We start from the raw sequence: 16,352 nt of genomic DNA, 5'->3' as shown, positions 1-16,352 counted from the left end.
GAACACACACATACATGCACACCCTGAAGGAGTCTGAGAAATGGGGTCAGTGGTCATATAGCTCAATTGGTACATTAGTCAGGAAGGCTGGCGTTGAAATACTATCTTCCACAAAGCTCTCTCTGCCTCTCAAGCAGGTTGGTACAGGCCAGCTTTGTTTCTAATGGCAGGATGTTTGTTAGCCTCAACCACCAATTGGTCAGGTATGCATTTCATTAGCTAGATGGATTTCGTATGTGTTTGATTAAGGAAGCCAGTGATTTGGGGTCAGTATTATTAGCATGGGCACATCTTTCCAGAACCCATTTCAAATGGTCAAGGGGATGAAAGAGATGAGAGATAATGTAGGGAGTAGTTAAACCACAAGTCTCTTTGCTCGTCTGTGCAAGTCCTGGCTGGTGTTCCCTCCATGTTGTCACCCTGCTGAATATGTACATAGTACTGCTGCTGTAGCCAACAGGAGTGGTGAGTGTCAGACTGGGTTGTTGTGATGCTGATTTATTCTCTACTACTTCCTCCAGGTAGTCACATCAATCTCCCTCCTCCTGCTGTCTGCACTGTACTTCAGTGTCTGGTAGTGTGTGTCTGATTCCCCAGTCCCTCAATAGGCTCATTTGTCCTGTAGTGAAAAGCAGGAGGTTGGCAGAGCAGAGTCTTACCCAACTACTATTTCTCACATGTTTCTCTCTTTACCGGTATATGACTGCTGCTTTGTCTGGATTATGACATCATCCAGCCCCAACTGGACCAATACACGCTGTCCTGTGTCGTGTCTTTGGCTATGCCGGATTAAGTGATATGACATGCTAATCTATAAAATAATTTATCCGTAATTAATATTACCTGATTGAGCTAATCATGTAAATGTAATTAACTAGAGTCGGGCACCACAAAATAATATTTATAGAGCTGTTATCTTCCGAATAAACTCTTAAAGACCTAGTAATATTTTACATCAATAGCAGTCAATATTAATCGTCATCTTAATTCAGTCTCATCTGAAAGTTGTAAATTCTTGGTTATCTGCACGAACCCTGGCTCACAAGTTGAATCAGCAATGCAAAATTGGGTTTAATTATTCATTTACTAAATACCTAAATCATTACTAAATAACTCAATCACACAGAATTACACATACACATAATTAAATCTTAACTTGATTACAAATTACGTCATAAAGGAACACGTCCCTAGCGGGCAGAACAGATATGGCAGCTTGTTACACAAAAGAAAAGGGGCTGGGTTTGAGTGAAAGAGCGGGAAGACTGAGGAACAAAGGGAAGAAGCTGGGCTATCGTAAATACAGTCTCTCATGCATTCTAAATTACCGCCCATTTGGAAAAAGAAAATGCAATAAATATTTACTCTGAGCTGCGCTTCGGTAGGTTGGTGGTAGATGGAAGGCCGTGTTGCCAAACCGAGTCCTTTGAAGAATGTCTCTGGTTGTCAATTAGATACGTTGTAGTAACATCGTTGTGTGGTAGACGGGATACTCTGTCTGTTCCTTCCTAACCCTCGTTTGCATCTGCTGTTGCTAACTCAACGGCTAGGAGGTATCACTTCTATAGTGAATAAGAGTTCAAAGTTCATACCATTCGCAACCAAAGCTCACTCTGATGTTGGCTTCGTTCTGTAGTTATCTGAACCATTCTGACATAGGACCTTCGTCCTCACGTCCTCGGAACAGGAGGTTATATTGTCGTCAAGGGCTTATATAGGAAGGGAGAGGAGGGCGTGTTTGAAAAGTTTTATAGCCCATGTCCCTTCACAGGGGCGGGCCACTGATTGAGCAGAGCCCTATCTTCTGAAAACCCACATTTTAGAAGCTAAAATCACATTTCATCCCATCACAAATAATTTCATATTCAAGCATTTAAATTGAACAACAATTCCATGTGAATCCGATAACTCTGATGTGTAGACTTTCCACTGTAGAGTTTGTCATCTTTTCATTGATGAGAATGTCTCACATGACAACCGAACTGCCATCATATTCATTAAGTACCACCGCATATGTTCAATTGGTCAGATTACCAGAATATAGTTCATTTCCCTCCAAATCTCTATGTTGACCAAGGGTTTGCAAATGTAACATCAGTAGGGTAAAGAGAGGAAAAACTGGGAAAGAGGTATTTATGACTGTCATAAACCTATCCCCAGGCCAACGTCATGACACCTGCCAAGGTGTGTGTTGGTAACCCATAACAAGGTGTGTGTGTGTTGGTAACCCATAACAAGGTGTGTGTGTGTTGGTAACCCATAACAAGGTGTGTGTGTTGGTAACCCATAACAAGGTGTGTGTTGGTAACCCATAACAAGGTGTGTGTTGGTAACCCATAACAAAGGTGTGTGTGTGTTGGTAACTCATAACAAAGGTGTGTGTGTGTTGGTAACCCATAACAAGGTGTGTGTCTGTTGGTAACCCATAACAAAGGTGTGTGTGTGTTGGTAACCCATAACAAGGTGTGTGTGTGGGTGTTGGTAACCCATAACAAGGTGTGTGTGTTGGTAACCCATAACAAGTGTGTGTGTTGGTAACCCATAACATTCCGTGTGCTCCACAGGTAACCCATCACATTTTCATTTAACCCATTACAGTACAACGGTTTGATTTGTTTGGTAACCCATAACAAGCTGTGTGTGTGTTTGTATCTAAGACAACTGTGTAGTCCCATAACAAAGCGTGTTGTCTTGGTAACCCATAACCAGCTATTGTCGTTCTTTTAACGTAACCCATAATCAAACACTGTGTGTGTGTTGGCTAACCCATAACAAGCACTGTAGAAACTATTAACTCATAACAAAGGTTGATTAGTGTAGGTAACCCAAAACAAGCCACTGCCAGCTAGCCTACAAAGTCAACAAGGTGCACCCACTGCCAGCTAGCCTACTCCAGCAGTACTGTATCATTTCAATCTTTTTAACCAATAAGATTCTTGCTGTAAGTTGGTAACCCATAACATTCGTGTGTGTGTCCACTTGTAACCCATTCAATCTCCTTTGCATTAGCGTAGCCTCTTCTGTAGCCTGTCAACTATGTGTCTATCTATCCCTGTTCTCTCCTCTCTGCACAGACCATACAAACGCTCCACACCGTGTGTGTGCTGGTAACCCTAATCTGGTGGTCCCAGCGCGCAACCCACGTGGTGTTCCAGGTTGGTAACCTCTGGAACTGCCGTCTGTTGGGAACAAGGCAAGTTCATCTCAGCCTATGCCTCCCTCCAGTCCCATCGACTTCTTGGCACTGTGGAAACATGGATCACCACAGATAACACTGCTACTCCTACTGCTAATCCATAACAAGTCCGCCCACGTGTTCTCGCACACCCATAACAAGGTGCTTCTGGTCAGCGGGGTGGTGGCACCGGGATCCTCATCTCTCCCAAGTGGTCATTCTGTCTTTCTCCCCTTACCCATCTGTCTATCGCCTCCCATGAATTCCATGCTGTCACAGTTACCAGCCCTTTCAAGCAACATTCTTATCATTTAACCCATCCAGGTTCCCTCGGAGAGTTCATCAATGAGCTTGATGCCTTGATAACCCTTTCCTGAGGACGGCTCACCTCACAACAGTCCTGTGGTGACTTGGTAACCCATCCCCAGGTCTACCTTTGACTCATTCCTCTCTGCCTCCTTCTTTCCAACTCCTCTCCTCTTTTGACCTCACCCTCTCACCTTCCCCCCACTCACAAGGTGGCAATACGTTGACCTCATCTTTACTAGATGCTGTTCTTCCACTAACCTCATTGCAACTCCCCTCCAAGTTCCGACCACTAAATTGTATCCTTTGTTGGCTAACCCATCCAACACTTCCCACACTGCCCCTAACAAGGATGGTGTGTCGTTGGTCCCAAATAAGTTCGTGTGTGTTGGTAACCCATAACAAGGTCTCTCCTCTTCCACCCATATCATCTCTTCCCTCTGGTAACCTTCTCCAACCTATCTCCTGATTCTGCCTCCTAACCCTCCTCTGTTCCCTTTCTGCAACCCATGACTCTCTATGTCCCCTATCCTCCAGGCCGGCTCGGTCCTCCCCTCCCGCTCCGTGGCTCGACGACTCATTGCGAGCTCACAGAACAGTGCTCCGGGTTGCCGAACGGAAATGGAGGAAAACTGCCTAACCCATGCGGACCTGGCATCCTTTCACTAACCCTCCTCTCTACATTTTAACTCCTCTGTCTCTGCTGCTAAAGCCACTTTCTTCCACTCTAAATTCCAAGCATCTGCCTCTAACCCTAGGAAGGTGTTTGCCACCTTCTAACCCATCCTGAATCCTGTGTCCCCCTCCCCCCTCCTCCCATAACAAGTCTGCAGATGACTTGTAACCATTTTGAAAAAAGGTGTGACATCCTCGTTTGCTAAGTCAAACAAACCGCTGGTTCTGCTAACCCCTACCCTGTGCTCTGACCTCTTTTCCCCTAACCCAGATGAAATCTGTTCTTGTGACGGCCGGTAACCCAACAACCTGCCCGTGACCCTATCCCCTCCTCTCTTCTCCAGACCATTTCCGGAGACCTTCTCCCTTACCTCACCTCGCTCATCAACTCATCCCTGACCGCTGGCTACGTCCCTTCCGTCTTCAAACAAGCGAGAGTTGTGTGTTGGTAACCCATTCTGAAAAAACCTAACATAACAAGGTGATCCCTCCGATGTCAACAACTACAGACCAGTATCCCTTCTTTCTTTTCTCTCCATAACTCTTGAACGTGTAACCCTTAACCAGCTCTCCCGCTATCTCTCTCAGAATGACCTTGTTGATCCAAATCAGTCAGGTTTCAAGACTAGTCATTCAACTGAGACTGCTCTTCTCTGTAACAAGGTGCTCTGCACTGCTAACCCATAACAAGGTGTCCTCTGCTCTCATCCTTCTAGACCTAGGCTGCCTTCGATACTGTGAACCATCAGATCCTCCTCTCCACCCTCTCCGAGTTGGGCATCTCCGGTAACGGCCCACGCTGTGGATTGGTAACCTGACAGGTCGCTCCTACCAGGTGGCGTAACCCATAATCTGTCTCCTGCCACGCGCTTCACCACTGGTGTCCCCCAGGGCTCTGTTCTAGGCCCTCTCCTATTCTCGCTATACACCAAGTCACTTGGCTCTGTCATAACCTCACATGGTCTCTCCTATCATTGCTATGCAGACATAACAATTAATCTTCTCCTTTCCCCCTTCTGATGACCAGGTGGCGTGCATCTCTGCATGTCTGGCAACCCATATCAGTGTGGATGACGGATCACCACCTCAAGCTGAACCTCGGCAAGACGGAGCTGCTCTTCCTCCCGGGGAAGGACTGCCCGTTCCATGATCTCGCATCACGGTTGACAACTCCATTGTGTCCTCCTCCCAGAGCGCTAAGAACCTTGGTAATCCTGGACAACAAGTGTCGTTCTCAACTAACATCAAGGCGGTGGCCCGTTCCTGTAACAAGGTTCATGCTCTAAACATCCGCAAGGTGTGTGTGTTGCCTCACACAGGAAGTGGTGTTGGTAACCCATAATCCAGGCACTTGTCATCTCCCGTCTGGATTACTGCATAACTGTTGGCTGGGCTCCCTGCCTGTGCCATTAAACCCATACAACTCATCCAGAACCCATAACCCGTCTGGTGTTGTTGGTAACCTTCCCAAGTTCTCTCACGTCACCCCGCTCCTCCGCCCATCCACTGGCTTCCAGTTGAAGTAATCCCTACAAGACCATGGTGCTTGCCCATACGGAGCTGTGAGGGGAACGGTAACCCAGTACAAGGCTCTGATCAGGCCCTAACCCAAACAAGGGCACTGTGTTCATCCACCTAACAAATGGCCTGCTGTTGGTCCCTACCACTGAGGAAGTACAGTTCCCGTAACCCATCAAAACTGTTGTGCTGTCTGGTAACCCCAATGGTGGAACAAACCCATCACGACGCCAGGACAGCGGAGTCAATCACCACCTTCCGGTGTGTTGAAACCCCACCTCTTCAAGGAATACCTAGGATAGGATAAACAAATCCTTCTCCCCCCCATAAATGATTTAGATGCAACTATTGTAAAGTGGCTGTTCCACTGGATGTCAGAAGGTGAATTCACCAATTTGTAAGTCGCTCTGGATAAGAGCGTCTGCTAAATGACTTAAATGTAAATGTAACCCATAACAAGGTGTGTGTGTTGGTAACCCATAACAAAGTGTGTGTGTGTTGGTAACCCATAACAAGGTGTGTGTGTTGGTAACCCATAACAAGGTGTGTGTGTGTTGGTAACCCATAACAAGGTGTGTGTGTTGGTAACCCATAATAAGTTGTGTGTCTGTTGGTAACCCATAACAAGGTGTGTGTGTGTTGGTAACCCATAACAAGGTGTGTGTGTGTTGGTAACCCATAACAAGGTGTGTGTGTGTTGGTAACCCATAACAAGGTGTGTGTGTGTTGGTAACCCATAACAAGGTGTGTGTGTGTTGGTAACCCATAACAAGGTGTGTGTGTTGGTAACCCATAACAAGATGTGTGTGTGTGTTGGTAACCCATAATAAGGTGTGTGTGTGTTGGTAACCCATAACAAGGTGTGTGTGTGTTGGTAACCCATAACAAAGGTGTGTGTGTTGGTAACCCATAACAAGGTGTGTGTGTTGGTAACCCATAACAAGGTGTGTGTGTTGGTAACCCATAACAAGGTGTGTGTGTTGGTAACCCATAACAAGTTGTGTGTGTTGGTAACCCGTAACAAGGTGTGTGTGTTGGTAACCCGTAACAAGTTGTGTGTGTTGGTAACCCATAACAAGGTGTGTGTGTTGGTAACCCATAACAAGGTGTGTGTGTGTTGGTAACCCATAATAAGGTGTGTGTGTGTTGGTAACCCATAACAAGGTGTGTGTGTGTTGGTAACCCATAACAAGGTGTGTGTGTTGGTAACCCATAACAAGGTGTGTGTGTGTTGGTAACCCATAACAAGGTGTGTGTGTGTTGGTAACCCATAACAAGGTGTGTGTGTGTTGGTAACCCATAACAAGGTGTGTGTGTTGGTAACCCATAACAAGTTGTGTGTGTTGGTAACCCATAACAAGGTGTGTGTGTTGGTAACCCATAACAAGGTGTGTGTGTTGGTAACCCATAACAAGGTGTGTGTGTGTTGGTAACCCATAATAAGGTGTGTGTGTGTTGGTAACCCATAACAAGGTGTGTGTGTGTTGGTAACCAATAACAAGGTGTGTGTGTTGGTAACCCATAACAAGGTGTGTGTGTGTTGGTAACCCATAATAAGTTGTGTGTGTGCTGGTAACCCATAACAAGGTGTGTGTGTGTTGGTAACCCATAACAAGGTGTGTGTGTGTTGGTAACCCATAACAGGGTGTGTGTGTGTTGGTAACCCATAATAAGTTGTGTGTGTTGGTAACCCATAACAAGGTGTGTGTGTGTTGGTAACCCATAACAAGGTGTGTGTTGGTAACCCATAACAAGGTGTGCGTGTGTTGGTAACCCATAATAAGTTGTGCGTGTGCTGGTAACCCATAATAAGTTGTGTGTGTGCTGGTAACCCATAACAAGGTGTGTGTGTGTGTTGGTAACCCATAACAAGGTGTGTGTGTTGGTAACCCATAACAAGGTGTGTGTGTGTTGGTAACCCATAATAAGTTGTGTGTGTGCTGGTAACCCATAATAAGTTGTGTGTGTGCTGGTAACACCTTAACAAGGTGTGTGTGTGTTGGTAACCCATAACAAGGTGTGTGTGTTGGTAACCCATAACAAGGTGTGTGTGTGTTGGTAACCCATAACAAGGTGTGTGTGTGTTGGTAACCCATAATAAGTTGTGTGTGTGTTGGTAACCCATAACAAGGTGTGTGTGTGTGTTGGTAACCCATAACAAGGTGTGTGTGTTGGTAACCCATAACAAGGTGTGTGTGTTGGTAACCCATAACAAGGTGTGTGTGTGTTGGTAACCCATAATAAGGTGTGTGTGTGTTGGTAACCCATAACAAGGTGTGTGTGTGTTGGTAACCAATAACAAGGTGTGTGTGTTGGTAACCCATAACAAGGTGTGTGTGTGTTGGTAACCCATAATAAGTTGTGTGTGTGCTGGTAACCCATAACAAGGTGTGTGTGTGTTGGTAACCCATAACAAGGTGTGTGTGTGTTGGTAAACCATAACAGGGTGTGTGTGTGTTGGTAACCCATAATAAGTTGTGTGTGTTGGTAACCCATAACAAGGTGTGTGTGTGTTGGTAACCAATAGCAAGGTGTGTGTGTTGGTAACCCATAACAAGGTGTGCGTGTGTTGGTAACCCATAATAAGTTGTGCGTGTGCTGGTAACCCATAATAAGTTGTGTGTGTGCTGGTAACCCATAACAAGGTGTGTGTGTGTGTTGGTAACCCATAACAAGGTGTGTGTGTTGGTAACCCATAACAAGGTGTGTGTGTGTTGGTAACCCATAACAAGGTGTGTGTGTGTGTTGGTAACCCATAATAAGTTGTGTGTGTGTTGGTAACCCATAACAAGGTGTGTGTGTGTTGGTAACCCATAACAAGGTGTGTGTGTTGGTAACCCATAACAAGGTGTGTGTGTTGGTAACCCATAACAAGGTGTGTGTGTGTTGGTAACCCATAATAAGTTGTGTGTTGGTAACCCATAATAAGTTGTGTGTGTGTTGGTAACCCATAACAAGGTGTGTGTGTGTGTTGGTAACCCATAACAAGGTGTGTGTGTTGGTAACCCATAACAAGGTGTGTGTGTTGGTAACCCATAACAAAGGTGTGTGTGTGTTGGTAACCCATAACAAGGTGTGTGTGTTGGTAACCCATAACAAGGTGTGTGTGTTGGTAACCCATAACAAGGTGTGTGTGTTGGTAACCCATAACAAAGGTGTGTGTGTGTTGGTAACCCATAACAAGGTGTGTGTGTTGGTAACCCATAACAAAGGTGTGTGTGTGTTGGTAACCCATAACAAGGTGTGTGTGTTGGTAACCCATAACAAGGTGTGTGTGTTGGTAACCCATAACAAGGTGTGTGTGTGTTGGTAACCCATAACAAAGGTGTGTGTGTGTTGGTAACCCATAACAAGGTGTGTGTGTTGGTAACCCATAACAAGGTGTGTGTGTTGGTAACCCATAACAAGGTGTGTGTGTGTTGGTAACCCATAACAAGGTGTGTGTGTTGGTAACCCATAACAAGGTGTGTGTGTTGGTAACCCATAAGAAGAATTGCTCTCTCTGAAGAGGTATAAAGAAGATGAAAGCCTGGGGTCACAGAGCTGGAAGCTAGAACCAGTAGTCATCTATATGACCGTACGTACAACATTCCACTGTGTCATTGACTCTACATTTACAAGTGGGTGCCAGGTACAGTAGTAGTGAGATGAGAGGCACAGCAGGAACACTAATATAACAGTCAGTCTGGGCTTTAACTACAGAGAGCTTTGAAAGTCACTAATAAAAAGGGCAGATAATGAGATGAGAGAAATACCAGCAGCACTGTCTCCACACACACACGGCCTCTGACATGACAGCCCAAAGAGGCAAGATGGCACAGGAACCACCTCTCTGTCCCAATGATCACCTCTCTCTTCCAACCACTCCTCTCCTCCCCACTACTCCGTGTCACATAAACAAGACCAAACCAGTTGAATACAGATATCCTTTAAAATAATTTTATTAGCTCAGAGAAACATTACAGTAGTTCAGTTTGTCAATGCCAGAGTATAGTACATCATTACAGATCAATATTTACACCTCAAATAAATTACATTAAAAAACAAAAGGAATGAAGATGTAGGGGTTATTGTATTGTACAGATATGCAAGACGCTGTGGTGTCATCACACTAGGCAGTGTTACACCCCAGTCTGTGTGTGTTTCACAGCCCATAGTGTCATTGTAACTCATTAACCAGCACTCTTCCAGACACATAACAATACAAACTAATACCATTCCATTCACACACACACACACACGCACATGCACGCGCACACACACACACACACACGGGTACTAGACAGCTTATGACCTCCAGCAGATGCAGTGGAATGAACAGTGTCTGTCCCTTAGCTCCTCAGGGTTAATGGGAATAGCAGCAGACATTCATAAGCTTCATGATGACCTTCCAGCAGAACTCAATATCACAAAAAAAAAAATACATCATACACAATAGAATTCAACCATCTGGAGACAGACAACTAACCTAGCATTACCAATGGGAAATTAGATCAAGTGGACCAGCAGTACCGCAGGGAAAGGGGATACCTAGTCAGTTGCACAACTCAATGTATTCAACCAAAATGTGTATTCCGCATTTATGACCTAGTGTGCCGTACTAGGTCAGTAGGACACACGGTGTCCCAGTTAGGCCTGGTATACCGTACAATGTGTTATTTGGAAATAGCCACGGGATGGTTTTTCAATACTATTTCTATTACATTTTTTTATTAAAATAAATAAATAAATGTGAATATCTGTAGCTACTTTTTAAGTAAATCCCTCAAGTCAACTTGTGCAATACGTTAATAGTTAAAGACAAATGTGATCTTCATTTCACCTGTCACATAATATTTTTCATTATGAAGCTTTTCGGTCGTCCCTAGCCACATGGTGACACAATGACGAGAGAACAGAGCCTTGTGAGTCACTCACTGTTGTTCAGCACAAGCCAGGTGATCTAGTTACAGCATGTAATTTACAACTAAATGTTTGCCAGCGAGATATCTTATAACTATTAAGTTAACGGTCTAAAATGTGGCAAATGCTTTGGTTTGCTAATTTAGTAGCTAGTTAGTGAGCTAAGTGGTTAACTTCTTCCAAAATAAAGCTTTGCTTGGTAACAGCAGAAAATCCCTTCCTGGATCAAGATCCTTGCTAAGATTTGTTTTGTTCAATACTTCACAGTGGCTTCCTCTCACTGGCTAGAACCTATCCTACTAGTGTCGGATCAAGCTGGGTGTAGAAAAGGAAAGCAGGAGACAAGTAAAGGAGGCCACTGTAGAGTATTGAGATACATCCATTACTTCATTTTCAGTTCTGGCTTGAAAGCATTTTAAACGTGTGAGAAGGGACGAGGGGGTGGTAGTGGGGGTTACTTTCTTTATCTTCAAATATGTTGGTGTGCTACAAGTCCTGTATAACATGTTTTTAAGCTGTTGATAGACAACCGCAGACAGATTGAATAAAAGTGTGACTAACAATACTACATCTGACTATAATACTACTACGTCTGACTATAATACTACTACGTCTGACTATAATCATACTACTACGTCTGACTATAATCATACTACTACGTCTGACTATAATCATACCACTACGTCTGACTATAATCATACCACTACGTCTGACTATAATCATACCACTACGTCTGACTATAATCATACCACTACGTCTGACTATAATCATACCACTACGCCTGACTATAATAATACTACTATAATAATACCACTACGCCTGACTATAATCATACCACTACGCCTGACTATAATCATACCACTACTATAATCATACCACTACGTCTGACTATAATCATACCACTACTACTATAATCATACCACTACGTCTGACTATAATCATACCACTACGTCTGACTATAATAATACCACTACGTCTGACTATAATCATACCACTACGTCTGACTATAATCATACCACTACGTCTGACTATAATCATACCACTACGTCTGACTATAATCATACCACTACGTACTATAATCATATCTGACTATAATATACCACTACTGACTATAATCATACCACTACGTCTGACTATAATCATACCACTACGTCTGACTATAATCATACCACTGACTATAATAATACTACATACCACTACGTCTGACTATAATCATACCACTACGTCTGACTATAATCATACCACTACGTCTGACTATAATAATACCACTACGTCTGACTATAATAATACCACTACGTCTGACTATAATAATACCACTACGTCTGACTATAATAATACCACTACGTCTGACTATAATAATACCACTACGTCTGACTATAATAATACTACTACGTCTGACTATAATACTACTACATCTGACTATAATCATACTACTACGTCTGACTATAATCATACTACTACGTCTGACTATAATCATACTACTACGTCTGACTATAATCATACTACTACGTCTGACTATAATAATACCACTACGTCTGACTATAATAATACCACTACAACTGACTATAATAATACCACTACGTCTGACTATAATACTACCACTACGTCTGACTATAATAATACTACGACGTCTGACTATAATAATACTACTACGTCTGACTATAATAATACTACTACGTCTGACTATAATAATACTACTACGTCTGACTATAATAATACTACTACGTCTGACTATAATAATACTACTACGTCTGACTATAATACTACCACTACGTCTGACTATAATAATACCACTACGTCTGACTATAATAATACCACTACGTCTGACTATAATAATACCATACTACTATAATAATACCATCGCCTGACTATAATACTACTACTACGTCTGACTATAATAATACTACTACGTCTGACTATAATAATACTACTACGTCTGACTATAATAATACTACTACGTCTGACTATAATAATACTACTACGTCTGACTATAATACTACTACTACGTCTGACTATAATACTACTACTACGTACTATAATACTACTATAACTAAATACTACTACTACGTCTGACTATAATAATACTACTACACCTGACTATAATCATACTACTACGTCTGACTATAATACTACTACATCCTGACTATAATAATACTACTATAATAATACATCTGACTATAATACTACTACATCTGACTATAATACTACTACTACGTACTATAATAATACTACTACATCTGACTATAATAATACTACTACATCTGACTATAATAATACTACTACATCTGACTATAATAATACTACTACATCTGACTATAATACTACTACATCTGACTATAATACTACTACTACGACTATAATACTATAATCATACTACATCTGACTATAATCTACTACATCTGACTATAATACTACTACATCTGACTATAATAATACCACTACATCTGACTATAATAATACCACTACGTCTGACTATAATACTACTACATCTGACTATAATACTACTACTACGTCTGACTATAATAATACCACTACGCCTGACTATAATACCACTACTACTATAATCATACCACTACGTCTGACTATAATAATACTACTACATCTGACTATAATAATACTACTACATCTGACTATAATCATACTACTACGTCTGACTATAATAATACTACTATAATAATACATCTGACTATAATAATACTACTGACTATAATAATACCACTACGTCTGACTATAATAATACTACTACATCTGACTATAATCATACTACTACATCTGACTATAATCATACTACTACATCTGACTATAATACTACTACTACTACATCTGACTATAATACTACTACTACATCTGACTATAATACTACTACTACATCTGACTATAATAATACTACTACATCTGACTATAATAATACTACTACATCTGACTATAATACTACTACTACATCTGACTATAATAATACTACATCTGACTATAATACTACATCTGACTATAATTATAAATAATTATAATAAGTTGACTATTATAATAATAATAATAAGTCTGACTACAGTATATGATACGAAATGTGAGTTCCCAGTTGTTGTGAAAGCACCATGACCATCAGATGCAGGTACCATACGTCCAGTAAAATAATAAAGCAAATTCTAAAATATATGCTCAACTGTGCCTCGGGCTGTTGCGGTGACCGTGTGTCATGAAGGCAGTCAAATTCCACGTGACCATTTAGTCACGGTAGTTAGGTTTCTCCAAGCTCTGATGCTGCTGCTGGTCATTAGTATCCTACCAAACTTGATAACTGCCTGGTACTCCAGACTCTATTGTCCCTCTAATCACTCTGACATCAATGCAAATATATTCAAAGATCTAATCAAACACTTCATGAGAGCCCATGAGCTCATGTTGCGCAACATTTCTATAGGCAATGCAATTGCGTGAGATGACCCGTTTCAATACAGGTGCATGATAATGGTCCATTCTAAATCAAAACAACAAATCAACAAAAACAAGAATAGTCTGATGGGTGACAATATTAGCTTATCACGTGTGAATTATATATTATCACTTGTGAATGATGCCCAGCATAAGAAACAAATACTTTTTTTTTGCGACTTGTTCAATCATATTCCCACACCTCGTGTAGCCTAACCATAGGCCTATATGTTTTAATACGGTTTGTATCACAACTAAAGTGGTCAAATAACTTAAAATTAAACACATTAATCACCTTTACAAGGGGTGGAGAGCCTAACTGGCATTTACAAGCAGCGTGTGAGTTTCCAGTTTGGGGAAGGTAATTTTCACCATTAAAATGCACCTTTATAGTAAAAGCATTACATGCATATTTGCATTTGCAGTCACTTTTCATATTGTTTTCCGCTAATGGAACATTTGCGCTTATTGCCTATTACCATGTGCGCATTGCTGCGGTTATAATGTGAAAAAAATAGCCTAATAGTTTATTAACATATTAAGCTACATTGCATAAAAACGTTTTTTTGATCCTAGTGGTTATATTAAATTGGGATCTATCGAATCCCACAACTGTCCCAGACTATGTTTGGAATATTAATTTCTCACACAGAATAGGTTGGCGTTTGTATCTAAATCATTAAGGGGGATATTGGTATTCCTTGAAGAGGTTTACAAGGTACGTCTAGAATAGGTGCTTTGTACTATGGTTAGGCCTTACCTCATCTTGTTGGCTGATGAAAAGTAAATGTGGACAGTTCTTCCAATATCTTCAATATGCACTTCGTAATTGGATAAGGACACGCACAATTGCGTCCCTGGTGTGTCAGAGCCGTGTGAGAGAGACGTTTCGGATTGCGCAGCACTCAGGGAGAAGGGCACAATGCAGCACTCCGGGCCGCAAAAGGCATGGATTTTTATAGGATGCATTACGGCCACAAAGGGGATGCCGCCATGAACTTCTAGGCATTGTCAAATTGATTTTCAAATTGTGAATGAGAGACTGTGTTCAGCCTGCGTAACAAAACAAAGCAGAGATTTAAAGTTGCATCATGCGGCCTTACCATGTATTAAAAATCTAAACATAAAGCCAGCTCAATGTTTGTAGAACAAGTTACATTAATAACTCTAAATTAAGCATATAGAGTGCCTATTTCTTTGTTAACGCTCAACACAGAACAGCCGCATGTGCGCACTCCCTCAAATCATTGAGAAAATATTTATAATTTTATTCCGTTTTGTTAAATTGTATTCTTCATACTATAAATTAATATAACACCATGGAATTATAATCGAATCTTACCAGTCAATTACCATGAGGCCGACAGTTATTTGCTTGACAATCACAGCTGACGAAATGTCATGACCGCCACAGCCCTAGCGGTGCCTTGCAAGTGCTACATCAACTGATCTATTTTGTTATCAAAGCTCAAGTTGTGAAAAATAATATGTTCTGAGAAGAACAATATTGGCAGTCCAGGCATATAGCCAATATGCTGTGAAAATGTATTAGACCTGCTGCCAGAATCTCATTCCTACACAACTATTGAGTTAATGTTACATTTTTTAAGTAATGTAAAAAAATCTTTATCTCGGCTTGCTTTTTGACTGTAAAAGAGATCTTGACTCAGAAAAGTTTGGTGACCACCGGACTAGCTGATATGTATTATGTATTGAACGGAGTTCTCCTTAAGTTTGATGAGGGGGCTGAGACACAGGCAGCATGTCAAATGACAACCTTTTCCCTAAATAAGGTGTCATTTGCAAAGCAAACCCAACCCTTATGTAACGCCAACGTAATGCTACCTATGTCACCCTTGGCCCGGACTCACAGAGTAGGATGAAGTGGTCTCTAGTAGACACTGACCTTAAGATTGAAAACACAAAACTGACCTAACGGTAAAGGTTAGCATTGGGAGAGGGTGAGCTGATCCTAGATCTGTAGTTAAGAGCAACTTCTACCCAGAGCCACACAGGCTGGCACAGCAGGGGTCTGGGAGGCTGGGTGGTGCCCCCTGGCTGATGTGGAGGACTGTGTGCAGGAGAATGGGAGGAAGATGAGGAGATATTTTTCCTCCTCCTGGCGACACTAGCGATACCGCAATATCACTGGAACTGAGAGAGAGAGTTAAGTGTGTATTCAGTGCTATGCGTTGAATCAGTGTGATAATATTCTTGATTAATACAATATGTGTTGTTCAGGCTGACACTCACTGATGATGATAAGTAGCAGAATGACCACCACCAGAGCTATGATGGCCTTCATCTGTAGAAGACAGAAACAAGCATTACACAAAGACATGGATAC

General features: G+C 41.8%; 1 protein-coding gene across 4 annotated transcripts in view; it reads right to left on the bottom strand.

Annotated features, from left to right (window-relative positions):
- Nucleotides 1–14,771: 14,771 nt before the first annotated feature.
- LOC135512963 (vesicle-associated membrane protein 4-like) overlaps nucleotides 14,772–16,352 on the bottom strand; it is a 29,419-nt gene continuing 27,838 nt past the window's right edge. For 3 of the 4 annotated variants that reach the window (XM_064935519.1, XM_064935518.1, XM_064935521.1), the window contains one exon: nucleotides 14,772–16,310. In XM_064935519.1, coding sequence (XP_064791591.1) covers nucleotides 16,224–16,310 — 87 coding nt within the window. In that variant the 3' untranslated portion in view covers nucleotides 14,772–16,223. The remainder of the gene's footprint in view (nucleotides 16,311–16,352) is intronic. The other variant, XM_064935520.1, reaches the window with a different exon arrangement.

The sequence above is a fragment of the Oncorhynchus masou genome, chromosome 24 (assembly GCF_036934945.1).
Source record: "Oncorhynchus masou masou isolate Uvic2021 chromosome 24, UVic_Omas_1.1, whole genome shotgun sequence".
Classification (NCBI taxonomy): Eukaryota; Metazoa; Chordata; class Actinopteri; order Salmoniformes; family Salmonidae; genus Oncorhynchus; species Oncorhynchus masou.
Note: the sequence above shows the minus strand (reverse complement) of the source record. Positions and strands in the feature narration are given on the sequence as shown.